Below are 27,430 nucleotides of genomic sequence, written 5' to 3' on the forward strand. Positions count from 1 at the left end.
TAAGAACTAGAATGAGTTCCTTTGTAACAATGAATTCTACAAACTACTATATAATATGTCAAACATAAAGGCTGGTTTTTGGGATGATGTGATGAACAAGAACCAGCCTATATGCTTGACATATTATACTCATTAAGGGCAGTGTTTTTGGGGTTTCCAGAAACCCTTGTGGGGCTGGCTTATTTCAGAACAGCTGTCCAGCCCTTAGGCAACTGGTATTATACTGATTCTTCCTTAACTACAACTATAAACCCATAGGACATAACACCTGAATCATAAACTCATCAATACTCATCTGCTAACTGATACTTTCACTATTCTTGCAGTAAAACTCAAAGATCACAAGTATTTTTGAGAATATAAGATCAAGATACTCTAATAGAACAGTCACCTACTATAATAGAATATTAAGTTGAAACATTAAACAATATTCTAGTTCCGCAATTTTAGATGCAAGCCTATCTGCATTTAGAGATGTATCTTTATAAATTTATGTGTACATTTCAAAGGTCTTTCATTTATTGATATCTACTTGTACAGTACTCAATGACAGTCATTGAGGAATACAGCATTCATGCACTGAAATCGTTCTCAAATTCAATCTCAACCTTATAAGCCCTAATATTGTGACTTGCAGTTAATATTGTGATAAGGCGCAGTTAATTATTTTATATACTTTCTGAATGTTAACCACCTCATATGACTTTGCCCCCCTTCCCCAACTTAGCTAGAGTACTGTTTTGTTAAGTTAGAGTGCTGTTCTCCACTCCTGTTATTGACATAGCAGTAAACCTTCCAAGACTACACAACAAATAGAAGAGGATATAGAAGGCCCGATAGAAGGTAATCGTAACAGTGATAATGAAGTAGAAATGCCAGTAGCTATGAAGAAGCAAAGAGTTGATCATGACTAGCTATAAAGCTAGCTAAACACTTGAAGCTAATCATAAAGATTCAGTAGACCAATCTATCATAACTAACTACATAAATATTGGTGAAAACATGACATATTAAATGCTAGTGAGCATCAGTAGATCAAAAACTCTGTAAAATAGTTTAAACAGTAAATTTCATTACATTTCAAGCATTGTAAAATTAAAACCTTGTCAACATCAACCCCCACATCTGAGTCCTACTACCACTGGAAACCCCCTTCTAAAAATCCTAGATCTGCCCCTGTTCATTGTTACAAATGACTAGTTCCTATTGATCAAGCATATAATGTATCACTCTTAAAAAAAATATTCAATGTGTGATTACATTCACACCCATGTACACAGACCATGCACACACATCAACTCACCAACAACACCATTAACAGTTGCTGTACTATTCAGTGACATTGTTACTACAGTACTTGTGATCTGACACACATAAGCTCCTGTATTGTTCAGCTGTACACTGGACAATGATAATGTGCTACTAGTAACAGTAGTGTTCATATCTGATGTTATTCCATCAGTTATAATCATGTCATTGTACAACCATGAAATAGTTGGTACAGGGAAGCCATCAGCAGAACAAGACAACATCACTTGGGTTCCAACTATTACTTCCATGTCTTGTGGCATAACAACAAATCGTGGAGCAACTATAGGTCAACAGATAACAAAACATCACATCTCAGACACAGTTCACTATACTCACCATTAATGGTAACACTTGCTGTACTATTCCCAGCATCATTACTCACTCTACACTCATACAGTCCTCCATCAGTAGCCTCAACACTAGTGATGTTTACTACACTACCATTATCAAACAACATGTTATCCTTGAACCAGCGAAACATGTTAGCAGAACCTCCATTAATAGTACAGTTTAGTACTAAGGAATCTCCATTATTCACAGTTGTAGAATTAGCAACAATAGTAGCTCCATCAGAATCAGTAATCGTCACATTATATGAAGCAACTAGATAGATAAAAAATACTAACTAAATTAACTCACTGGCTGATATTCATTACTGACTAAAAACTGTATGACTGCTCTATTAGATATTAAATAGTATTCTCTTAAATAGGTCTTTCATTTAAGCAACTGAAAATACGTATGTCGTTAATAGATATAAATTACTTCCTTTATTTTAAACCAGGTATATGCTGTTGAACCAGGTGCATGACTGTATGGTTTACTGAAATTGCTTTCATAAAAACGTGTGTGTGTACCTATCTATCTGTCTGTCTGTCTGTCTGTCTGTCTGTCTGTCTGTCTGTCTGTCTATTTATCTACCTATGTTGTCCATATGCAATCACATGAGCAAACTCTTTTAGTGGTAAAAGCAGTCAGCCTATGAGAATTAAACACTAAATGAAGCTTGTATTAAACTTCAGCATAGGTAAGCTTTGCAGTGAGTAAGCAAAAAAAAAATCATTCACTTTTTGATAAAATACCAAACTTGGTACAATATTTGCTTGATTCATATACTATTTCATTATTAGATAAGGTGCCACTAAGTTACCAATCATATCACGCTCAAAGAACCTGACAAATACAGTAAACTGCAAGACGGTTGTCAGTCACAATTCTTTTGTCAGTGATATCACGTGAAAAATAGCCTATAGGACTATTTGTTTGGATTTTAAATGTGTCTGCTCACCTTTCATTGGTTGGTTTTCACATGAGTCACTGTAGTACGACTGTGTGTGACTGACAACGGATGCGCAATCAAGTTATAAAACCAATAGAAAATGTATCGGGGAAGCCATAAATACTCGGTAGTAAGTATGCTGAAACTGCATCTGCATAAACAGAATGGGTTTAAGAGATGTAATTAAATATGTTGTGGTATGTAGTGGAATTTTGTGTCTATTATTGCTGTATGGGAGTCTACACCTCCAATAACCACTCCTAATAAGGCCATGCCAACTTTCCAGTACTGCAACTTGTATTAGTGACCATCTGTATTAAAGACCACTTTTGTGCTCCAGTTTATTTCCATTTTTAGTCTGATTTACCATATAGTCCCACCGTCCCACCTTAAGCTTGTCCTAACTATAGCAAACAGTGGACACCACCATGTATCCATTAGTTACCTTCTTAATTTACCACCACAGTAGTACAGTACACTTACATAGGCCAAAGCCACACTAAATAATATTATGCAGCCACCCTGTAACTTGGACAGCTTGAGAACTATGGCACTTGCTCATTATTTAAATGGAGTACACACACCAGCACTGACCTTATAATGTTATTTTGGCTCCAGGATTTTACTTGTACATATTACAATACATGTGTGAAATTTACTAAGGCATTTTTAAATGTATTTCACTACTGTGCACACTTTGAAGACAGTACAAGCAGTCTTGATTATATGGAACCATGATAAATAGTTCGTATTAGAAAACTCATAAAGTGTCTGGCCAAAGGTATGAGTGCATGCATGTGCTTAATTGTTAATTCTTTTGGTATTGTTAATTGGGGCAATTAACAAGAGTCCTGGCTATCAAGCTACCTACATTATTTTACTTTTCTACTGTACCTATGTAACCCACATAATGTAATTTTCAGCTGTTTTTAAACTAAAACATTTTAGAGTTTAGCTGTAAAAAAAGTAATAGCACCAGTTCACTTTAGATGAAAATACTACACTGCTATAAAGAAGTTGTATAACCTCAATTTGAAATGATGACATAAACTCATGGACAGCATAGTAGATCTTGGTGCCAGTGGTGGGTTGATTATTCTTCACTCCTTTCTCTAAATGGGCCTTTGAATTATCTTGCCCACATGATGTGCCCATGTGAAGAATTGTGGCAATAATAACATCATGCAATTCTAAATGTTGCTTGCCATCCACCCCAAATCAGGGTGTGATGCACCACACAAATGTTGTTGTTTTTTTGGAAATGTTGGGAAAATTTACTAATTTATTCATTTATAAAATACCCAATATCGGTAAATAGTGTGAAGTATGGATTTTACTTAATACAAAAGGCATTTTCAAATCCACCAGTTCAAGAAGGATCGCTGTATAAGCCAGCTGCATTGGAAAACAAAACAGTAAATCTGACTAAATAATTGCAGCACAAAGGTGGTCTTTCAATGCAGGTGGTCACTAATACAAATTGCATTGTACTTGGACATCTTCACTGTGTAAGACAAAGTTGGCATGACTTTATTAAGAGTGATTATTAGAGGTGTACGCTCCCATACAGCAATAATAGCCACTACATACCACAATATAGTTAATTATATTTCTTGAACCCATTGTGGCCCCACCACAAATATTTTATCAACAATAGACCATGACCCAATAATTATTCAGTAAAAAAAGGAAACAATTTGAAGCAGCACTGTTTGAAATATTAAGGATTGAAGTTTTTAATAGAGCCTTTTTAAACCTTAATTAAGTTGATATCACATAATTTATGGGTCACTTGAAAAGTCAATTAACCGTCTTTAATCATTGAAATTTTTGTTTTAAAATATTAACACAGTGATGAGCTACAGTTAATTTTGTAACTCAAGATTGACCAATTTTTCATGAAATATTCAAAATATTTGTGGTCATAAATCTGAAACTATGTGGTGTATGGGGCCAAAAATTGGTAATATAATTAATTAATATTTGGTAGTGACGTCGCACATCGCCAATTGGCGAAAAAAAGACGTTTCGTGATCTGGAGCACAGCAGACTTACAGGAAACACTGCAACATTTACTGCAGTAATCACCTCCAAGTCAAGTACCTGTGTGCAAAATATGGTGTGGATTGAAACTTGTTTACCATCTGGCTGAGACCAGAGTCATCCGATTTAGCGAAAATTTCCTCTGCAATCCAACAAATAATGTAGTCTCATGCACATAAACACCTTTAAGTGTGTTGAATTATGGAAATGATTGCTCAGCACAAGTACAAACTTCTAGTGAAGGCTAGATTATGTACACTTTAAGCAATAACGGCATGCTAAATGCGATTTATATTGCCAAAACCACCCCCTCGTAACTAATATCTAATTTTATGAAAAAATGTGGAATGTACTTGACAACTACTCTGAGTACAGTTAAATAAACATTTTGTTATTGTTGATTTAAAATTTCAGTAGTGACATCATGTACAAAAACATTTTTTGATTGTTCTATAAGAATATCTGACTGCTCTATTGGAGAGTTATAGCAGTGGTTGATGCAGGCACATAGCTGTATACTGCATGCTACAAGTAAAATTATTGTGCCTTTTGAAAAATATCTTCTTCCTCATACTAAACAGGTGGTATAGTCTAGACATGCACTAGCATCTGTATTTGCATGGTTATATATATGATATGCAATGTACTATATTTAGTATTTGCATGCTGAGCCCACTTATGCATGGGAGCAATATTATCAATAATTATAGTAGCTATCAAAAGCAGGTTTGCTCCAATTCTATAGTTGATGGTAATTCAATTAATGCAAGAAGTTCGTGGAATGCAGAAAATACAGTACTTATGAATCGTATTTGCAACAAACAGTGGAAAGTTCAAAATGTGCTCAGCATTCACCACAAGTCATTAACACAGCTGAAATCCTTAAGATATTTAGTACTTGATTCTCTTCAGAACTGACCACATAATTATGCACTACATATATGTATACGGGGGCCATCCCTAAATGAATCATGAGTGGCATATCTTCAATGCTACTATATAGAGCCATTCGTATCACAAAAGTTTTTTCTTTTGAGGATGTAGCTACAAACTCTTTACACATGCAACTACATTTAAATTTTTAATTAACTACCAACTTCTAACTAGATCATCGTGTGCTGTGTAATGTATTATCTAATCAAAAACAGCCAAGCTGTAAAAAAAGGTGCGGCCCCCAAAAAGGCCATGGTGAAAAAAGATGTGAAATCCAAGGTGGCGGCCAAGAAATGGCTGTGATGGTAGGTTAATGGTAAAAATTTTAATAACAACAATTCAGGTGAATTTGGTGCCAAGACCAAGCGGCACAAAATTCATCTGAATTGTCGTTATTAAAATTTTTACCATTAACCTACCATCACAGCCATTTCTTGGCCGCCACCTTGGATTTCACATCTTTTTTCACCATGGCCTTTTTGGGGGCTGCACCTTTTTTTACAGCTTGGCTGTTTTTGATTAGATATCACTTCTTTTTGTATTTGTATACTGCAAAGCCGGCCAATGGCTGGCTTTGGGGGTTTTTTAATCCATGTGTTTTTTCTTTACCACAGGAAGAAGAAAAGAACTTAAAGAAGATTTTTAATACTTCAATTATTTTTGATTTTATTAGTAATTATACAAATTATATACATATATTTATTACATGCCCATTATTCCCCACAGGATATTATTTTGCTGCTGATCTCTCTACTGGGTGACTTGAAATGTAGCTGAACTATCTATAAGGTGACCTCTTCTAGCTGATCTCTCTACAGGGTGATTTGTTTCTAGATGAACTCTCTACAGGTGATTTGTTTGCAGCTAAACTCTCTACATGGTGGTTTCTTTGTAGCTGAACTCTCTACACGATGGTTTCTTTGTAGCTGAACTCTCTACAAGGTGACTTCTTCTAGCTGAACTCTCTACAGGGTGATCTTTTTGTAGCTGAACTCTCTATAGGGTGATTTGTTTGCAGCTGAACTCTCTACATGATGGTTTCTTTGTAACTGAACACTCTACAAGGTGACTTCTTCTAGCTGATCTTTCTACAGAGTGCTTTCTTTGTAGCTGAACTCTCTATATGATGGTTTCTTTGTAGCTGAACTCTCTACAAGGTGACTTCTTCTAGCTGAACTCTCTACAGGGTGATCTTTTTGTAGCTGAACTCTCTACAAGGTGACTTCTTCCAGCTGAACTCTCTACAGGGTGATCTTTTTGTAGCTGAACTCTCTACAGGGTGATTTGTTTGCAGCTGAACTCTCTACAAGGTGACTTCTTCTAGCTGAACTCTCTACAGGGTGATTTCTTTGTAGCTGAACTCTATATGATGGTTTCTTTGTAGCTGAACTCTCTACAAGGTGACTTCTTCTAGCTGATCCCTCTACAGGGGGATTTGTTTGTAGCTGAACTCTCAACAAGTGATTTATTTGCAGCTGACCTCTTTATGTGGTGGTTTCTTTGTAGCTGAACTCTCTACAAGGTGACTTCTTCTAGCTGATCCCTCTACAGGGGGATTTGTTTGTAGCTGAACTCTCAACAAGTGATTTATTTGCAGCTGACCTCTTTATGTGGTGGTTTCTTTGTAGCTGAACTCTCTACAAGGTGACTTCTTCTAGCTGATCTCTCTCCAGGGTGATGTGTTTCTAGCTGAACTCTCTACTGGTGATTTGTTGCAGTTAAACTCTCTACATAGTGGTTTCTTTGTAGCTGAACTCTTTACATGATGGTTTCTTTGTAGCTGAACTCTCTACAAGGTGACTTCTTCTAGCTGATCCCTCTACAGGGGGATTTGTTTGTAGCTGAACTCTCAACAAGTGATTTATTTGCAGCTGACCTCTTTATGTGGTGGTTTCTTTGTAGCTGAACTCACTATAAGATGACCTCTTCTAGCTGATCTCTCTCCAGGGTGATGTGTTTCTAGCTGAACTCTCTACTGGTGATTTGTTGCAGTTAAACTCTCTACATAGTGGTTTCTTTGTAGCTGAACTCTTTACAAGGTGACTTCTTCTAGCTGAACTCTCTACAAGGTGATTTCTATGTAGCTGAACTCTCTACATGATGGTTTCTTTGTAGCTGAACTCTCTACAAGGTGACCTCTTCTAGCTGATCCTTCTACAGGGCGATTTGTTTGCAGTTGAATTCTCTACATGGTGATTTGTTTGAGGCTGAACTCTCTACATGGCGGTTTCTTTGTAGCTGAACTCTCTACAAGGTAACTTCTTCTAGCTGATCCCTCTACAGGGCAATTTGTTTGTAGTTGAATTCTCGACACGGTGATTTGTTTGAGGCTGAACTCTCTACATGGCGGTTTCTTTGTAGCTGAACTCTCTACAAGGTGAACTCTTCTAGCTGATCTCTCTACAGGGTGATTTGTTTCTAGCTGAACTCTCTACAGGTTATTTGTTTGCAGCTAAACTCTCTACATGGTGATTTCGTTGTAGCTGAACTCTCTACACGATGGTTTCTTTGTAGCTGAACTCTCTACAAGGTGACTTCTTCTAGCTGAACTCTCTACAGAGTAATTTGTTTGCAGCTTAACTCTCAGAGTCTACATGATGGTTTCTTTGTAGCTGAACTCTCTACAAGGTGACTTCTTCTAGCTGAACTCTCTACAGGGTGATCTTTTTGTAGCTGAACTCTCTACAGTGTGATTTGTTTGCAGCTGAACTCTCTACATGATGGTTTCTTTGTAGCTGAACTCTCTACAAGGTGACCTCTTCTAGCTGATCTCTCTACAGGGTGATTTGTTTCTAGCTGTGTGAACTCTCTACAGGCGATATGTTTGCAGCTGAACTGTCTACATGGTGGTTTCTTTGTACCTGAACTCTCTACAAGGTGACTTGTTTCTAGCTGATCCCTCTACAAGGTGACTTCCTCGAGCTGATCTCTCTACAGGTTGATTTGTTTGTAGCTGAACTCTCTACAGGGTGATTTGTTTGCAGCTGAACTCTCTACAGGGTGATTTGTTTGTAGCTGAACCCTCTACAGGATGGTTTCTTTTGTTACTGAACTTTCTACAAGGCAACTTTTTCTAGCTGATCTCTCTACAAGGTGACTTCCTCTAGCTGATCTCTCTATAGGGTGACTTGTATCTAGCTGAACTATCTACAGGATGATCTGTTCATAGTTGAACTCTCTACAGGTTAATTTGTTTGTAGCTGAAACCTCTTGTTTCAAACTGATCTCACTGTAGCATAACTTCTTTGTAGCTTAACTCTCTACAGAGTGATTTTTTTTTGTAGCTGAACTGTATATAGGGTGATTTGTTTGTACCTGAACTTTCTACAGGGTGATTTATTTATAGCTGAATGCTCTGCAGGGTGATTTGTTTGTAGTTGATCTCTCTACAGGGTTTCTTTGCAGCTGAGTTCTCTACAGGGTGACTTCTTCTAGCTGAACTCTCTTGTTTCTAGCTGATCTCTCTACAGAGTAACTTGTTTGTATAGCTGAACTCTTTACAGAGTAGTATTTTGGTTGCTGAACTCTCTACACGGTGACTTGTTTGTAGCAAAATTCTTTACAGAGTGACTTGGTGGTAGCTGAATTCTCTACAGAGTGACTTATTTGTAGCTGAATTCTCTACAGAGTGACTTACTTGTAGCTGAACACTGTATAAACTATAAAGTGACTTGTCTGTAGCTGAACTCTCTACAGGGTTACTTGTTTGCAGGTGATCTCTATAGGGTAACTTGTTTGTATAGATGAACTCTTTACAGGATAGTTTCTTTGTAGCTGAACTCTCTCCACAGTGACTTGTTTGTAGCTGAATTCTCTAGAGAGTGTAGCCGAACTCTCTACAGGGTGCATGACTTGTTTATAGCTGAACTCTCTTCAGTGTGACTTGCAATGTTATGAATCACTACAGCGATATATTTGTAGCTGAACTCTCTATAGGGTGACTTGCTTCTTGCTGAACTGTCTATAAGATTAACTGTTTGCAGCTGAACTCCATACAGAATATGGTAATAGAATTCTATAATGGAGTAAATAAATTAGCTGAATGCTCTATTAGGGTGACTGTTCTATTAGAGTATCTCGATCTCGCATTTGCTACACGGAGTTGGCTTTCGAATCATAACTCAGTGGTTTGTAATCCAATTCTTCTATACTACTGCAAGGACTTTCAATGAAGATTATTCCAGCTATACACCGATTTTCAGCTCATTGCTCTAAGCGGTTTGCCTAGTAGGCGTGGAAACTAATACTTTTTTATTCCTAAAAATCGATCGCGTAATTGTGACACAGGTTGGGTTTTGTGTCATATCTCCGTGGTCTTTATCTCGATTCCTTTCAAACCACCAAAAGGCACTCCTACAATGGTTACTCCATCTACATAGCAATTTTCAACTCATTCCATGAAGCGGTTTACCCTGTAGGCGTGACAACAAATCGATCTTGTTCTACGCGAATAATCGGTCATAACTCCTGAATCATTCACCGGATTTGCACCAACTGTGATGCTAGGATTCGCCTTTGTACTCCCCTTCTGTGTGCCAAATTTCAAGGCGATCGGAGTACGCGTTTGCGTTTTATAGCAATTTTTGCAAGTGTGCGAAAAGACGAAGAAGAAAAAAAAACGAAGAAAAAAAAAACGAAACTTTGGCCACTCGTATCTCGGAAATGGCTTGAGTGATTTCCTTCAAATTTGGAATGTAGACTCCCCTAGCTGGCGGGCAACTCTGCAGCAAATTTGGTTCCAATCGGATGAGGTATCACCGAGATACAAATGTGTGAAAATGACGTTTTCTTTCTTCCTGTCAATATACTCACGGTGTGGCGCGCCGGCTTCTTGGGCCGCACAACACACTATCGTGTGTCTTGATATTGCTATGATAGCAAACTTTGCCTACATTTAATCCATCCAGGACCGTGTATAACATAATATGTTGTAAAGACACGCATTTTTTTGGTAGGGCTGAGCGATTCTACCGTTTTAGCGATATATCGCGATATTTTGAAAGTATCGATATCGCAATATATTGTTATTAACTATCGTGATACCATGCCTGTACATTACTGCCATTAAAAACCATTTGTTATGCTGTACTAGGCTCAAGAATCCTTGTAAGTCATAACCTGGTTACCCCTGCAGAGAGGTGTGAAAACCACAACATAACTTCAAAGTATGTGTTACAATAACTGTTACTGTAATCAAGGTTGACAGTGTTACTATTGTCTCTTCACTCTTTTGAGGGTTTACCCAGCTGGTCAGACAAACAGAAGTGTATGTGTGTTTGTATTTTGTGTGTGTGCGTGCGTGCGTGCGTGCATGCGTGCGTGCGTGCGTGCGTGCGTGTGTGTGCATAAGGAATTTTGCATACCAGGGCTACTCGCTGCTCATACTTAACATGTTCACAATAACAAAGTCTTACCAAGCAAGGTGTACATATCAGAAGTGTCCTCCATTCCATCAATAGTAGCTACACAGTAATAAGTACCAGTATCACTGGTTGATGAGGATGAGATGGTATAAGTTACAACGTTACTACCAGTGGCTACTGTTGACAATGATGAACCACTGGCTCCAGTTGATGAATCATCTTCAAATTGCCACATGCTCATGATCCGAGGACCACCACTAGCAGTACAAGTCATTGACTGATTGTCATTAAAATTGAGTAACAGTGAAGAGCCAGTTAATGGTGGAGTAAATATGATATCAGTGATGTTTGGTAGAAGAACTGCACAAGGAAAACATATACCACAATTAAACTTGATATTCTAAGATGTGGTTAACACTACCACAAGAATGTGATCTGAATGATATCTGGTCACACAGTGATGTATAGGGACTAACAGCACATTGCTGTTATTAAAATAACTACTGTATATGGAGGAAACAAAAGCCAACCACTAGAAAGGCTCACTCATACTAACCAAATAAGGTGCATTCGTTGTGAAGAAATTCACATGCATTTCATACACAATGAAAAGTGTAACAGCCCCTCCATGTTTATGGACAAAGAAATTACCTTGGTTAACCTACTTGTTAGTGTAACATTATCACTTTCCACTGTGACTGAGTTGCCAGCAGCTCTACACATCACTACAGAGTTGGAATCAGTGTAGTTAATATTAGTCAGAGTGTAGCTGTTGCTGATGGTTTGTCCAGAGGCTGTTCCCATCTCAGAGGAGACCATGGCACCATTAATGTACCATGTGAAGGTTAGGTCTGTGGTAGACTGGACACTACACATCCAAGTGACATCTTCACCAGGAAATGCTGACATGTTCATTAATCCAACAATGTTATCTAATTGTTTGAACAAAAAATAATGCGATCAATAAGAGCTAGAATGAGTTCCTTTGTTGAACTCTACAAACTACTATATAATATGTCAAGCATTAAGGGTGCTCTGTACAGTTCGTACAAGGCTTCCCAAGACATAGTCTGTTTTGCACTAAAAAAAACATTATGGTCACTTAATTAGTCTGTGACATGTTGACACATTTTAGCACCCATAAATTAGGTATCCCATAGCAACAAGTGCACGCATCTTGCTATTCTACACCCTCTCACTTAAATTAGAACTACTCCATCATTTTTAATCCAATGGACATGAAATTTTCACACAAGCTACTTTAGTAATTTTGCCAAAGAAAAGTGTTTGCCATTTTTAAATAGCAAGTTCAGATGATGAATAACATGGAAGTAAAGAAAAGGATTTCTGGGAGTGTCAACCCGAAAGATAAATATGTGATGAATGAGAAGCTAAAAGACAAAAATAAAAACGCACAATGGTTTGTGGTGTTTAGCATAGTGTATCATAAAAGTATCAAGGCTCTTGTGCGTAAACTGTAGGACTAGTTCTAGTATAAAGGGAAAAACTGTAACTCATGTTCTAAAGCAAAGTTAGCAGTTGGGTTTGGACTAAACTGTGTACTAGTGTTAGCTTATATCCAGTAAAAAAGTACAGAACATTTGCTAAAACCATTTGTAAGTTATAGAACAAATTAAATTTCATGGGAAGCCATAGGTTTTTGGGATGATGGGATGAAGAAAAAAAAATCTGCCTATATGCTTGACATATATATTCATCAGGGACAGTGTTTCTAGGGTTTCCAGAAACCTCTGTGGAGCTGGCTTATTTCAGAACAGCTGTCCAGCCCTTAGGCAACTAGTATTATACTGATTCTTCCTTAACTACAACTATAAACCCATACGACATAACACATGAATCATACTCACCAATACTCATCTGCTAACTGATATTTCACTATTCTTGCAGTAAAACTCAAAGATCACAAGTATTTTTGTGAACATAAGATCGAGATACTCTAATAGAACATTCAGTTGAAACATTAAACAATATTCTAGTTCCGCAATTTTGGATGCAAACCTGTCTGCAATTAGAGATGTATCTTTACAAATTTATGTGTGCATTTCAAAGGTCTTTCATTTATTGATATCTACTTGTACAGTACTCAATGACAGTCATTGAGGAATACTAGTGAAATCGTCTCAAATTCAATCTCAACCTTATAAGCCCTAATATTGTGATTTGCAGTTAATATTGTGATAAGGCGCAGTTAATTATTTTATATACTTTCTGAATGTTAACCACCTCATATGACTTTGCCCCCCTTCCCCAACTTAGCTAGAGTACTGTTTTGTTAAGTTAGAGTGTTGTTCTCCACTCCTGTTATTGACATAGCAGTAAACCTTCCAAGACTACACAGCAAATAGAATAGGATATAGAAGGCCTGATAGAAGGTGATCGTAATAGTGATAATGAAGTAGAAATACCAAGTGGTTATGAAGAAGCAAAGAGTTGATCATGACTAGCTATAAAGCTAGCTAAACACTTGAAGCTAATCATAAAGATTCAGTAGACCAATCTATCATAGCTAACTACATAAATATTGGTGAAAACATGACATATTAAATGCTAGTGATCATAGATCAAAAAACTCTGTAAAATAGTTTAAACAGTAAATTTCATTACATTTCAAGTGTAAAATTAAAACCTTGTCAACATCAACCCCCACACCTGAGTCCTACTACCACTGGAAACCCCCTTCTAAAAATCCTAGATCCGCCCCTGTTCATTGTTACAAATGACTAGTTCCTATTGACCAAGCACATATTGTATTACTTTTGAAAAATATTCAATGTGTGATTACATTCACACCCATGTACACAGACCATGTACACAGACCATGTACACAGACCATGTACACACACCAACTCACCAACAACACCATTAACAGTTGCTGTACTATTCAGTGACATTGTTACTACAGTACTTGTGATCTGACACACATAATCTCCTGTATTGTTCAGCTGTACACTGGACAATGATAATGTGCTACTAGTAACAGTAGTGTTCATATCTGATGTTATTCCATCAGTCATAATCATGTCATTGTACAACCATGAAATAGTTGGTACAGGGAAGCCATCAGCAGAACAAGACAACATCACTTGGGTGCCAACTATTACTTCCACGTCTTGTGGTATAACAACAAATTGTGGAGCAACTATAGATCAACAGATAACAAAACATCACATCTCAGACACAGTAAACTATACTCACCATTAATGTTAACACTTGCTGTACTATTCCCAGCATCATTACTCACTCTACACTCATACAGTCCTCCATCAGTAGCCTCAACACTAGTGATGTTTACTACACTATCATTATCAAATAACATGTTATCCTTGAACCAGCAATACATGTTAGCAGGACCCCCAGCAGAAGTACAGTTTAGTACTGAGGAATCTCCATTATTCACAGTTGTAGAATTGGTAACAATAGTAACTCCACCAGAATCAGTAATAATCACATTATTTGGAGCAACTAGACATAGAAAAGTATTTAACTAACAACGTATGTTAGGCAATCTTTAGCTCCTAACAGAGCTAAAAATTGTTTTACGGATATGTACATAATTCAGTAATTTGATAGAGAATTTACCTATTACTGTGACAGATTCTTCATCCTGTATCGAATCAATAGTGGCATGGCATGTGTAGTCTCCAATATCATCATTACCAGCTAACACAATATTATGAGTAACCACCTGATCCCCCATAATTCCCATTGCAACATTCTCTCCATTTCTCTGCCATGTCAGGTTCAGCCTTGGACCACCCATGGCTGAACAATTTAAAGTTGTCATGTTACCAAATTGCAGTAATACTGGAGATGATGTTATGGACACTATCACTGGAGATAACACTGTAATGGAGACAATTAAATGAAATAACACAGTTGAGGAGTTCCAATCACTCAAAAATATAAATAATATACAGTGTAGCATAAAATAGCTAACAATGAAGATGCAACAAATATATTGATATATCACATGTTGATCATACGTTGAGGCCATGATACATATCAATACTAAATTGATATATCATGTATTGTGATATATCAAGGTGTATGGACATAAGAAATAGTACCACATTTTAATGGCTGACATTATCATGAATCAAAGCTGGTTTTTACACTTAAGGTTACGGGATACTGAACGAATGTCAAACAAAAATTTTATTACGTAATTAAGGCGGGCTTGGTGTTGTTGTGTTGTGTATCAGCTGGTAACAGGCTTAAATTGTTGGGAGAATCATAGCATACTGACTGGACAGGTACAAGGTACAAGAAAACACACATAACAGTACAAGATAACATAGAAACAACACACTTAGCAACTGGCGCACCTGTAAGCGCATGCGTAGTTTTGCTGACTAATGGCGATATTTTCCTGAACCAAAAATCAGGACTGTCAAACTAGTTGTTAACATTTTGTATAAACAGACTACTAGTTTGGCTTCTTGTCTAGGTCCTGACGGAGCCTTTTGTTAGAAATAATGTTTCTAGTGCTTTTGATATCAATTTAAAAATAAATTTAGTGACCACAGTGTCTTGCTTTAGGCAATATTGTAGTCATATTTCAACAACTATACGCATTATTCACAAATCCTCTTGTCAGTCCCTCACAAGTGATGTTCTTCAAATCTTAGAATTGTTAGTAAGTTCTCATGGCTCTTCATTGGTCTGATTTTTGGTTCGTAGTTTTCACTAATTGGCATGGGGACAACTCATGTTTCCATAACAACATTTGAATTTTATGTCGATTAATGAGAAGTTAAGAATGCATAAATATTTGATAACAATGCATTAAGAAAAATCAAACCCCTAATCATGAAAAATGTTTGATAGTGTACATGTGGGGTTTACAGTATCCCGTAACCTTAAGCATTTTGGAAAAGTAAAAGGGTTTCATTATTTCCAAAAAAGCAACAAAACATTTATGTGTATACTTCACTTTGTATCATGTGATATATCACTGTATCGTGATACAATGGAGACTACATAACAATATGCCCAAATAACATATCATTGCAACTCTACCTAACACCCAATATGTTATCAGGATGTAGTCTATCTATTGAGCTTTATATAATATCTACCAAACTCAGTTCCTTTTGTTTAAACACACTTATGACTATGACCCATTACTGTGTCCCTTTATATATGAGAACTAATGCACATGTGATAGAATAGACAGAAGTAACATAGTCTACCTGTTAGTGTAACATTATCACTCTCCACTGTGAATGAGTTACCACCAGCTCTACACATCACTACAGAGTTGGAATCAGTGTAGTTAATATTAGTCAGAGTGTAACTGCTACTGATGGTTTGGCCAGAGGCTGTTCCCATCTCAGAGGAGACCATGGCACCATTAATGTACCATGTGAAGGTTAGGTTTGTGGTAGACTGGACACTACACATCCAAGTGACATCTTCACCAGGAAATGCTGACACATTCATTAATCCATCAATGTTGTCTATTAGTTTGACAAAAATACATAATATGTTTTCCTTGTAACAATAAATTTTATAAATCAGTACATTGTCAAGCATATAATCTTTAGCAATATTTTAATGTGCAATTTTATTCACACCCATAAACACAGACCTATAGACTGCTGGTTAACAAACTGTACCCAACTCACCAACAACACCATTAACAGTTGCTGTACTATTCAGTGACATTGTTACTACAGTACTTGTGATCTGACACACATAATCTCCTGTATTGTTCAGCTGTACACTGGACAATGATAATGTGCTACTAGTAACAGTAGTGTTCATATCTGATGTTATTCCATCAGTTATAATCATGTCATTGTACAACCATGAAATAGTTGGTACAGGGAAGCCATCAGCAGAACAAAACAACATCACTTGGGTGCCAACTATTACTTCCATGTCTTGTGGGATAACAACAAATCGTGGAGCAACTATAGGTCAACAGATAACAAAACATCACATTTCAGACACAGTAAACTATACTCACCATTAATGGTAACACTTGTTGTACTATTCCCAGCATCATTACTCACTCTACACTCATACAGTCCTCCATCAGTAGCCTCAACATTAGTGATGTTTACTACACTATCATTATCAAATAACATGTTATCCTTGAACCAGCGATACATATTAGCAGGACCTCCAGCAGCAGTACAATCAAGTACTAAAGAATCTCCATTATTCAAAGTTGTAGGGTTTGTAACAGCCATCGCATTGGAATCAGTAATCATCACATTATAAGGAGCAACTACGTAGACACAGACAGTTAATACACTGGCTGAAGGTGAATGTATCAGCTCATGTGTTTACATAATTATGTGAGAGAAACTTTACCTACTAACAAGACAATTGATTCCATCTGCTCTGAATCAATAGTGGCACGGCATGTGTAGTTTCCTAAATCGTTATTGCTAGCTGACGTGATAATACGAGTGACCGTGCTATCCCCCATCATTCCATTTACAATATCCATTCCATCTCTCTGCCATGCCAGTTCCAACCTTGGCCCACCCATGGCCGAACAAGTTAAATTTACTGAGTCACCAGATTGTAGTAATACTGGAGATGTTGTTATGGACACTATTGCTGGAGCTAACACTGTAATGGAAATCAATGATTTAATACAGTTAAAGAAATCCAATCAGTTACACAATGCATTAATGATCATAATAATTATATGTATACAAGTAGAAGGAAATTTAAGTTTGGTTAGGAATCAAAGAAATAAAAGTAGCGAAACAAAAGAGGTTGCCTACATACCCAGTGGACATTTAATCCATGACTAAAGTAGGTAGGTGTAAGCAACCTCCCTTGTTTCACTACTTTTTTCTTTGATGCTCTTCTACTTGTTTGTTTACTTTTTTGCAACAATATTATGGTGAACCCACTCATACTGCATTAAAAGAAACAATGGCGCCAGGCTTATTGTTTTCATCTGAACACGTGCCCCAACAATCAATTACTGAAATAGTAAAGTTGCCATTATGCTTTGTTTTCAGCTATGTTCAACCCATTACAAAAAAAGAACACTACAACACTACGAGAAGGACCTCTGCAATCAATCCAGTCACAATGAAAAACTCGGACAATTCCCATTGTAAATGTAGGGAAGCCATCATATGGTGCTACCATGAATCGACACCTTGCACTGTCGGCAAAGATAAATGGGACACAAACGAGGACACAGGTAAGTCCATATGAAACACACACTGTACGTACTGCAATATGCCAAAAGGCACTTGTTGGGCTGAACCAACATCGAACAGTGAGCCCATTAGTCAGTCAGTCAATTAGCTAGTCAATCAGTCAGTCAGCGTACTCATTTTTTAAAAATTTTGTGGTAACCTATTGGAAGCATTTCAAGTCATACCAAAGGCATTTTTTGGCTTGGTTATACCAAGAGTTCATAACACAAGTAAGGGACTCTTGGTTATACCTCACCAATATTACCAAACCATGGCTGATTATTGGGCGATATTTCTTTTGTGAGAAAAGTGCAAACCTCCATGATCCCTAATATACAGTAACACACATTAAACACACTTATGAAAATGACTAACCAGTTGATCCCCCTCATATTGCATTAGAAGAAACAATGGCGCCAGGCTTATTGTTTTCATATGAACGTGTGTCCCAACTATCAATAATACTGAAATAGTGAAATGCCATTATGTTCTGTTTTCAGCCTGCTACACAGTTTTACAAACAAGGAACACTACGAGAAGGACCTCTACAATCAATCCAGTCATAACAGAAAACTTGGACAATTCCCATTACAAATGTAGGGAACCCATCGCACAGCACAACCATAAATCAACACCTTGGGCTATAAGCAAAGATAAATGGGACACAAAGGATGAAGCACGTAGTGAGGTGTGCCAAAAGGCACCTAGTCAAGCTGAAGCAGTGAACCCATAGCCTTAGCCATTATTGAGTTTAGGCATCAGAAATTCAGTCAGTCAGTCAAGTCAGTCAGTCAGTCAGTCAGTCAGTCAGTCAGTCAGTCAGTCCGTCGATCCATCCATCAGTCAGTCAATCAGCTAGTCAGTCAGTAGAAAATTCTGCTGCATGAAACTAAAAAAAAAAATTGTAATAACCTATTGCAAGCATTTCAAGTCATACTGTGGGCATTTTCAGCCTAACCAGTGCTACCAAGGTGCCATGAAGGTATTGTGAGGCTGGTGTCTGGTCAACACTTTTTGTGAGAAGGTACAGACCTCCATGATCCCTAATATACAGTACACACTTATGACTATGACTAATTCTTGCAACCCTTTATATATGAGAACTAGTGTACATGTGGTAAAACAAGTACACAAAACTTTCAACTAGAGTAGGGACCATAGCACATTGATAAAAAGTACTGAACAAGCTGGAGAAGTGTACAATATTAAATCACAGTAAAACAATAAGAAGTGTTATATCCCTACTGTGCTCTTCCTTGTGGTATCTTGAACGTAGTAGAGATATAACACTTCTTATCTAAATTGTTTTACTGTGATTTAATATTGTGCACTATTCCAGCTTGTTTCAGTATTTTTTATTGACTTGCTATGGTCCCTACTCTTGTTGAAAATTCCAAATTTTTCTGTGTACTTGTTTGTTAACATTTTTTGTAAAATAAAATTATTATGACTTGTGGACCTGCCCATGCATACTGCATCAAAGAAAAGAAATGGTGCCATGTGTCCCAGCTACCAATTATAATCTGAAAAGTGAAGTATCCATTATGCTTTGTTGTCAGCTATGTTCAACTCGTTACACAGCATTACGATTCAAGAACTGTTCAAAAAGCACCTCTACAATCAAAGTAGTCACTATGAAAATATGGATGATTTCCATAACGAAGAGAAGCCATCACGTGCTACCACCAAATCGACACCTTTCACTGTTAGCAAAGATGAATGGAACACAAAGGAGGACACTGGTAAGTCCATGAAGAATGCATTGTAAGTACTGTGGTATGTCAAAAGGCACGTGTCAAGCTGAAGCAATGTCGAACAGTGCAAAAATCTAACTCGTAGCCTTAGCCATTATCGAGTTAAGCTTGTCAGAAGGTATAAGTCAGGCAGTCAGTCAGTCAGTCAGTAGAAAATTCTGCTTAATATTTTATTTAAATTCCTTAGCAACTTGTTGAAAACGTTTCGGGTCTATATGAAGGCTTGTCTGCATTTAGTTTTATCTAACCAATACTGCCTCATCGTTGTCAGGGAAAATGAGGCTGGTTTTTGGGTGATGTTTTTCATGGGCCACACAATAACCTTTGTGGTCCCTACTATACGGTACTATCATACTGTATGATAGACAGAAATAACATAGTCTACCTGTTAGTGTAACATTATCACTCTCCACTGTGACTGAGTTACCAGCAGCTTCACACATCACTACAGAGTTGGAATCAGTGTAGTTAATATTAGTCAGAGTGTAGCTGTTACTGATGATTTGGCCGGAGGCTGTTCCCATCTCAGAGGAGACCACAACACCATTAATGTACCATGTGAAGGTTAGATCTGTGGTAGACTGGACACTACACATCCAAGTGACATCTTCACCAGGAAATGTTGACATGTTCATTAATCCAACAATGTTGTCTAATAGTTTGAAACAAAATATGTGAATGTAACAATACTTTATGAGCCCATTCAACTGTATATACTATCTGCACAAAAACAGCCAAGCTGTGAAAAAAGGTACAGCCTTAAAAATCCAGGGTGAAAAAAGTTGTGAAATCAAAGGTGGTGGCCAACAAATGTCTGCAATGATGTTAATGCTAACAAATTTAATAATGGCTGTGCATTGTTAAAAATTATTAGTATTAACATCATTGCAGCTATTTGTTGGCCACCACCTTTGATTTCACAACTTTTTCACCCAGGCTTTTTAAGGCTGTATCTTTTTTTACAGCTTGGCTGTTTTGTGTGGATATCACTTCTTTTTGTAATTGCAAGTTCCAAAACCAGCCTATGGTTGACCTTGATAATTCCTTTTAACTTTTTTCCCTTTACTACAGGAATCATCGAAGACTGTGTGGCTATATGAAGAACTGAAATAAGATGAATTTTGAAGGTGTGTATACCCCCCAATGATAGCTAGGCAGATTCGACTCAAACTAGGAATGGGAGATTCCCTACCCTGATGAAGCTTCCACTGCAGAAATGCCATTCAAGCACTATGGAGCTACAGATTCATGAAAACTTTTATTTAGATTTTTTTATTATTATTCCCGGGGTTACCAGCACTCCTTGGCACCACCCTGACATCACAAAACTATATGACACTACTCCTTCTGAAGAGAGACAAGGAGAGCAAGTCTTCTGTAATAGCACTGAGCAGCATGACCCACACCACCCCTTAATTTGAAAATACAAGTGGGGTAAAAGAACCCATCTCAATTTTGTTGTTCATACTTCCGTTGTTTCTCACGCCGTCAAAACGTCAAAAAACTACCAGGTGAGGATACTTGGTACCACGATATGAAGGTGCAATAGCCTTATCTTTGACATCAAAAACAATGTCTTCAGATGTTTGCTTACCTCCCCAGAATCCTGAAGCATAAACGTCTACACGAGCTCCATCCTCATTATTAACTGTTGCATATCGAAGGCCGGGTCTCACCTGTAAACAGGCTGCAACAGATGCATTAAAATGGCATTTTCTGTTTCCGTTAAATGAGTATGTTGTCCTCCCACACAAGCTGTACTTAGCCATATGACACAGCTATATACTTTAATAATTTTTGTAGAATGTTCTAGATTTTCCTTTGGTGATTAATTTTCCTTTGGTGATTAATTTTCCTTTGGTAGATCTATGAAATTATGAACTTGACTATTGAGTAGACTTTAGCTAGAATTTTTTCATTTATAAAGTAGAAATAAAGTGAGATGATTAGCTGTGATAACAGCGGCTCAGTGGTTAGGGATTTGGGTGTTCAGTATGGAGGTCCCTGGTTCGAACGCTGGTCAGTAACTTTTTTGACATTTTTATGCACCTTTTTTACCCTGCAGTGACTGTTCTATTAAAGTATTTTGATGGTAATTCGACCCCTTGATTTACAGTTGTTTGGTTTTTGCCTTGTAACTCTGTAGCTGTCAATGCGATTTCTTTTAAACCACAAAAGGTTTGAGCTATGATAGTTAACCTATATGCATATGGATTTTTAAGTTATTCCCATAAGTGTTTACCCTGTAGACGTGACAACAAGTTGGCCTTTTGTAACGCAAATAACTGTCCATAACTCTATGAATATTAATCAGATTTGCACCAAAAGTGGTACATGATTGTGCCGCTATACTTTGTTAAAATGTACCAAAGCTCAAGACAGTTGAGCTACACATTAGCATTTTATAATGGTTTTTGTAAAGTGTACGAAAAGAATAATCTAAGCCCCCTGAGCCCCCTAAACAAAGAAAAAAATTAAGAAATTAAACTGAATTTTGAAGGCTTATATTTCACGATTGTGTTAAGCAATCTTGCTCACATTTGGTATGTGGAGTCCTGAAGGTGGAGGGCATTTGCAGTATAAAAATGATTCCAATTCAGGATGGGACCACAGAGCTATGTATGCATGAAAACTGCGTTTTGTTTCTTCCTGTAAATATACTCACGGTGTGGCACGCCGGCTTTCTTGGCCGCTGCTGTGTGTCTTGATGTCAAGCACCAACTAAAAACTGTATGGCTGTTCTATTAAATATTAAATAATATTCTCTTGAATAGGTCTTTCATTTAAGTAACTGAAAATACGTATGTCATTAATACATACAAATTACTTCCTTTATTTTAAACTAGGTATATGCTGTTAAAGCAGGTGCGCACCTGCATGGTTTACTGAAATTGCTTTCATAAAAACATGTGTGTGTACCTATCTATCTATCTACCTATCTGTCTGTCTGTCTGTCTATCTACCTATGTTTGTCCGTATGCACTCACTTGAGCAAACTCTTTTAGTGGTAAAAGCAGTCAGCCTATGAGAATTAAACACTAAAAGAAGCCTGTATTAAACTTCAGCATAGGTAAGCTTTGCAGTGAGTAAGCAAAAAAAAATCATTCACTTTTTGACAAAAACACCAAACTTGGTACAATATTTGCTTGATTCATACTATTTCATTATTAGATCAGGTGCCATTAAAGTTACCAATCACAAAGAACCTGACAAATACAGTAAATTGCAAGACGGTTGTCAGTTACAATTCTTTTGTCAGTGATATCACATGAAAAATAGTCTAGAGGACGATATGTTTGGATTTGAAATGTGTCTGCTCACCTTTCGTTGGTTGGTTTTCACATGAATCATTGTAGTATGACTGTGTGTGACTGACAACGGATGTGCAATCCACTTGTAAAACCAATAGAAAATGTATTGGGGAAACCATAAAGTACTCAGTAGTAAGTATGCTGAAACTTTGCATAGATGTACAGTATATTATTATTAATGCTGAAACGAATAGCAATTTTCACTATTCGAATAGTTGTGAACGAAACAACCGAATATTCGATTATTCTTTAAGCGCCTATTTCTATCAAATAAATACTGAAACCCTCTTTAGAGAGCAAGGTATAAAGCTGTAGAGCTTCTACCTCTTCTAAAATAGATTTTTAATATATGAATATGCTACTTTGTTCACAATCGTATAGCTTCAAACTTGGCTTTAGCACAGTTTTAAAAATGTTAACAAATATTTGAATAGTATTGGAACGTATCAAATAATGCCATGCCAACCGAATAGTCAAATAACCGACTGTTCGTTTCAGCACTAATTATTATTATTATTTCTATTGGGTTGTGCCTGCAATTTTTACACTGAAATATTGGTTCCATTAGAAGTGTTTAAAAATACCACATTTTGAAAGAATTCTTACTGCACCAGTAATTTGAAATACATTTAAGCAAAAACAGATTTTGAATGTATTTATATGGTTTTATGACCAGCTAGAAATGGACTTGTAACCTAGTTGAAACATGCCCTCGGGCAATGATTTTGACGTGGCACTGCATCTCAAATGATTTAGTATAACTTACTCAACCTCCATAGAAAATTTGGTGCCTTTATCATAAAGTGAATGGGTTCATCAAAATTTGTCACTTAGCCACTTTACTATTATCCTTCCACCAGGAATCTGTTTCATGTATGCATATTTCTGGATTTCTTCATGCTGTGTCCAACAGATCTAGAGATTGATAGCATAGCTAAAGTAGATGAAGATAACTCCAGTAATGCACAACCAGTCCCCATAACATCACTGGAGTGCCAGTGGAGCTAACCATGTTATCATAAAGACAGCAAGGTTGAGGTGTGCAATGTGGCTTTTAAAAAGTATATGATAGACGGAGAAAAAACATGAACTGGAACCTATCATTGATTTTGATCCCCTGTCTAAATAAATGCAAAGGCACTGGATTACAGCAGCTTTGAATGTTTTTAGAAGCCATGAAACCCAGGATTTTGGTGTTTTAGTGAAAGCCTGCAGATACGGGAAAAGGAGAAACAGACAGGTTTGAATTGCCATCTATTCAAGAGTTCAAAAGTATGTTGACTGTAACACCAGAAAGGATAATGTCAAATAGAAAAGGAGACAATAGATCAGGACCAGTCATCACTGTTGTATGCAGTTTGGTGATATCAGTTAACGGTATCCATGTATAGATGGATGTGATCCACTACTGCTCCCGATTCCTTCATTGAACAGCTCATAGGTAAGCAGTTGTCCACTCCAACAGAGCAGTGGGAAAGGTCTAAGAAACCTACAGCCTTACAATGTTATATTAACCTTCAGGTGACATCTAACTGCAATTGTCATCTTAATGATTTTTAGTAGCAGTGAAGGCAGGATTTGTGATACCATATAGCGGGTTATTTTCAAAGCAAAAAAAATTTTTGCAAAGCAGTTTAAAGGTTTTAAAGTTTGAAGAATATATAAATTATTTTAAAGTCTAGTGGTCAGATTTTGGTAATTTATTATCAAAGAGAACAGCCCCTTCAAAATATCTGAAAATAAAATCCTTCGAAAAGTACCTACTATACGATAAGTGAGGAATTCCCTTTCTTTAGGGGCAATATCTGATGCCTGTGTTTACAATCCATCATGGACAGACCAGTATGGACTAGTTGGCATAAAATTTCCATACAAGTACCACAATTATTTCCAGAGCATGCTGCATTGCAGAGTGACTTTTATAGTTACCTTGTGGAGAGAAAAAGGAAGAATATTTTACAGTTAAGGAGTAGTCATGTCTACTACTGTCGGGTGAAGGGTCAGATGACCATCACAAAATGAAGTGGTGTGGCTTTGTTGTATATATACAGTGGAACCTCAGTTGTCCGGACCCCATTTATCCGGATTCTCAGTTAAACAAACTACTGAAATGACTGCTTTATTAGAGTAGTGACTGTTCTATTAGGGTAGTTGAATACTAATGTTCGTTATGCTATTTTAAGGCTATTTATACACAATTTCAGATATACTGACTTTTCAGACTTATGGACCATCTCTGGTCCCAAGGGGTTCAGATAACTGAGGTTCCACTGTATGTAATCTATGCAAAAACAACCAAGCTTTGTACTGTATAGAAAGGATGAGACCTTCAAAAGCTTGGGTAAAATAAGTTGTGAAATCAAACATTCATGGCTGCAATGATGTTAATGTGTAACAATGCACAAAGCCGCTACTAAAATTATTTATTATCATTAACATTATTGCAACAGTTTCGTGGATGCCACCTTTAATTTCACAACTTTTTCACTCAGATCTTTGAAGGTAACACCCTTTTATGATGCATCTTGGTTGTTTTTACATGGATTTCACTTATTTTTGTATTTAAAGTATCCCAACGCCAACCATAAATGGCTTTGAGGCTTAAAATTTCTTCTAACCTACAGATACAATGATCATATAAGACAAAGTACTGTAGAGCTTTACCAATACAGGAATACCTACCAATCCAATACCAAAGCCAAAGGAACTATGCCATTTATTTATACTGATAATTGCTCTATAATTTTGTGCTTGCTTGTTCATGGCTATGGCTATGGCTATATAAAGTTGTAATATAGTTCCTATATTTATTTGCAATAACAAAGTAAATACCTTCCAAGTTACGTATGCATACATGATTGTATTATCAGGATGTTAGCATACCAATACCGATCGATACCAAAATGGCTACTACATTGGCTCTGATTCAATGGAATAATAGAGAAGTTACAATAGTATTGTATTGTAGAGCTTATTTGATTACTTTTGTAATGCTCTAATAGAGTGTACTTTTTCAAGGACTACCAATAGAATACACATAGAACAATTTAGATTTTCCATTGGTAGATCTATGAAATTATAAAATTGTACTACTGAGTAGATATTAGATAGAATTTTCATTCATAAAGTAGAAATTAAGTGAGGTGAACAGTTGTGATAGTAGCGACTCAGTAATTAAGGATTTGGGTGTTTGGTATGGAGGTCCCTGGTACAAATGCTGGTATGTTTTTTGACATTTTTCATGCACTGATTTAATTCCATGCTCACTGTTCTCTCAACCCTGTGATTTACTGTTCTTTAGTTTTTTGTCTTGTAACTCTACAGCTGTAAAGTGATTTCTTTTAAACCACAACAAAGGTTTGAGTTATGATGATTGACCTATATGCATATTGATTTTTAGCAGTTTACCCTGTAGGCATGTTAGTGAAAATAATTGTCCGTATATCAGATTTGCACCAAACATGGTATGTGATTTTGCCACAGTACATTCTTAAAGTGCACCAAAGTTCAAGAAATCGAGCTATGCGTAATTTGCATTTTAATATGGTTTTTGTAAAGTGTGCGAAAAGAATAATTTAAGCCCCCTAAACAAAGAAAAAATGAAGTAATGGTAGAACTTTGAGGGTTCATATTTTACAATTGCATTGAGCAATCTTGCTCACATGCAAGACTTGTTGTATTTAGTGATGAACGCCTCAACGCATGTGGCAGAGTTACCATGAAATGTGAACACAAAGGAAACCTTGATGTTGTCGACTTTGAAGTTATCGACCCAGAAGTTCCAAACATTTTTGGTTTGGAGACATGTGTGGAAATGAAACTAGTGCAACGTCTGGATGCAACCAACAACAATGATACTGATTTTCTGGACTCTTACAGCGATGTGTTTGAAGGATTGGGTTGCGTAAGTAACACTGACTATCTCATCAAAGTAAATAAAGCTTGTCAACCAGTTGTTCATGTGCCTAGATGAGTTCCAGTCACTTTGCGGCCCAAGATCCAAGTAGAATTAAACCGAATGAAAGAGCTAGATGTAATTGAAAAAGTTGAAGAAGCCACAGACTGGGTAAATAGCGTGGTCACTACTGTCAAACTTAACAGCAGCCTCAGAATTTGCATAGACCCAAGTGACCTGAATAAAGCCATAAAGCATGAACCTTACCCAATGAGTAGTCACTAGAGTGCCAAATTCCAAAGTATTCTCAGTCCTAGATGCCAGCTCTGGATTTTGGCAAGTGAAGCT

The 27,430-nt window shown here is 36.9% G+C and overlaps 1 protein-coding gene across 1 annotated transcript in view; it reads right to left on the reverse strand.

Annotated features, from left to right (window-relative positions):
• LOC136256594 (hemicentin-1-like) overlaps positions 1–27,430 on the reverse strand; it is a 55,788-nt gene that overhangs the window by 20,985 nt on the left and 7,373 nt on the right. The window contains exons 6-17 of the mRNA XM_066049568.1: positions 20,262–20,528; positions 17,272–17,535; positions 16,922–17,185; positions 16,578–16,865; positions 16,143–16,409; positions 14,530–14,793; positions 14,146–14,412; positions 13,802–14,089; positions 11,595–11,861; positions 10,981–11,289; positions 1,648–1,914; positions 1,304–1,591 (exon numbers count right to left, since the gene is read on the reverse strand). Of these exons, the coding sequence (XP_065905640.1) occupies positions 1,304–1,591; positions 1,648–1,914; positions 10,981–11,289; positions 11,595–11,861; positions 13,802–14,089; positions 14,146–14,412; positions 14,530–14,793; positions 16,143–16,409; positions 16,578–16,865; positions 16,922–17,185; positions 17,272–17,535; positions 20,262–20,528 (3,300 nt within the window). The remainder of the gene's footprint in view (positions 1–1,303; positions 1,592–1,647; positions 1,915–10,980; positions 11,290–11,594; positions 11,862–13,801; positions 14,090–14,145; positions 14,413–14,529; positions 14,794–16,142; positions 16,410–16,577; positions 16,866–16,921; positions 17,186–17,271; positions 17,536–20,261; positions 20,529–27,430) is intronic.

This window comes from Dysidea avara, chromosome 5 (assembly GCF_963678975.1).
Source record: "Dysidea avara chromosome 5, odDysAvar1.4, whole genome shotgun sequence".
NCBI classification, from domain to species: Eukaryota; Metazoa; Porifera; class Demospongiae; order Dictyoceratida; family Dysideidae; genus Dysidea; species Dysidea avara.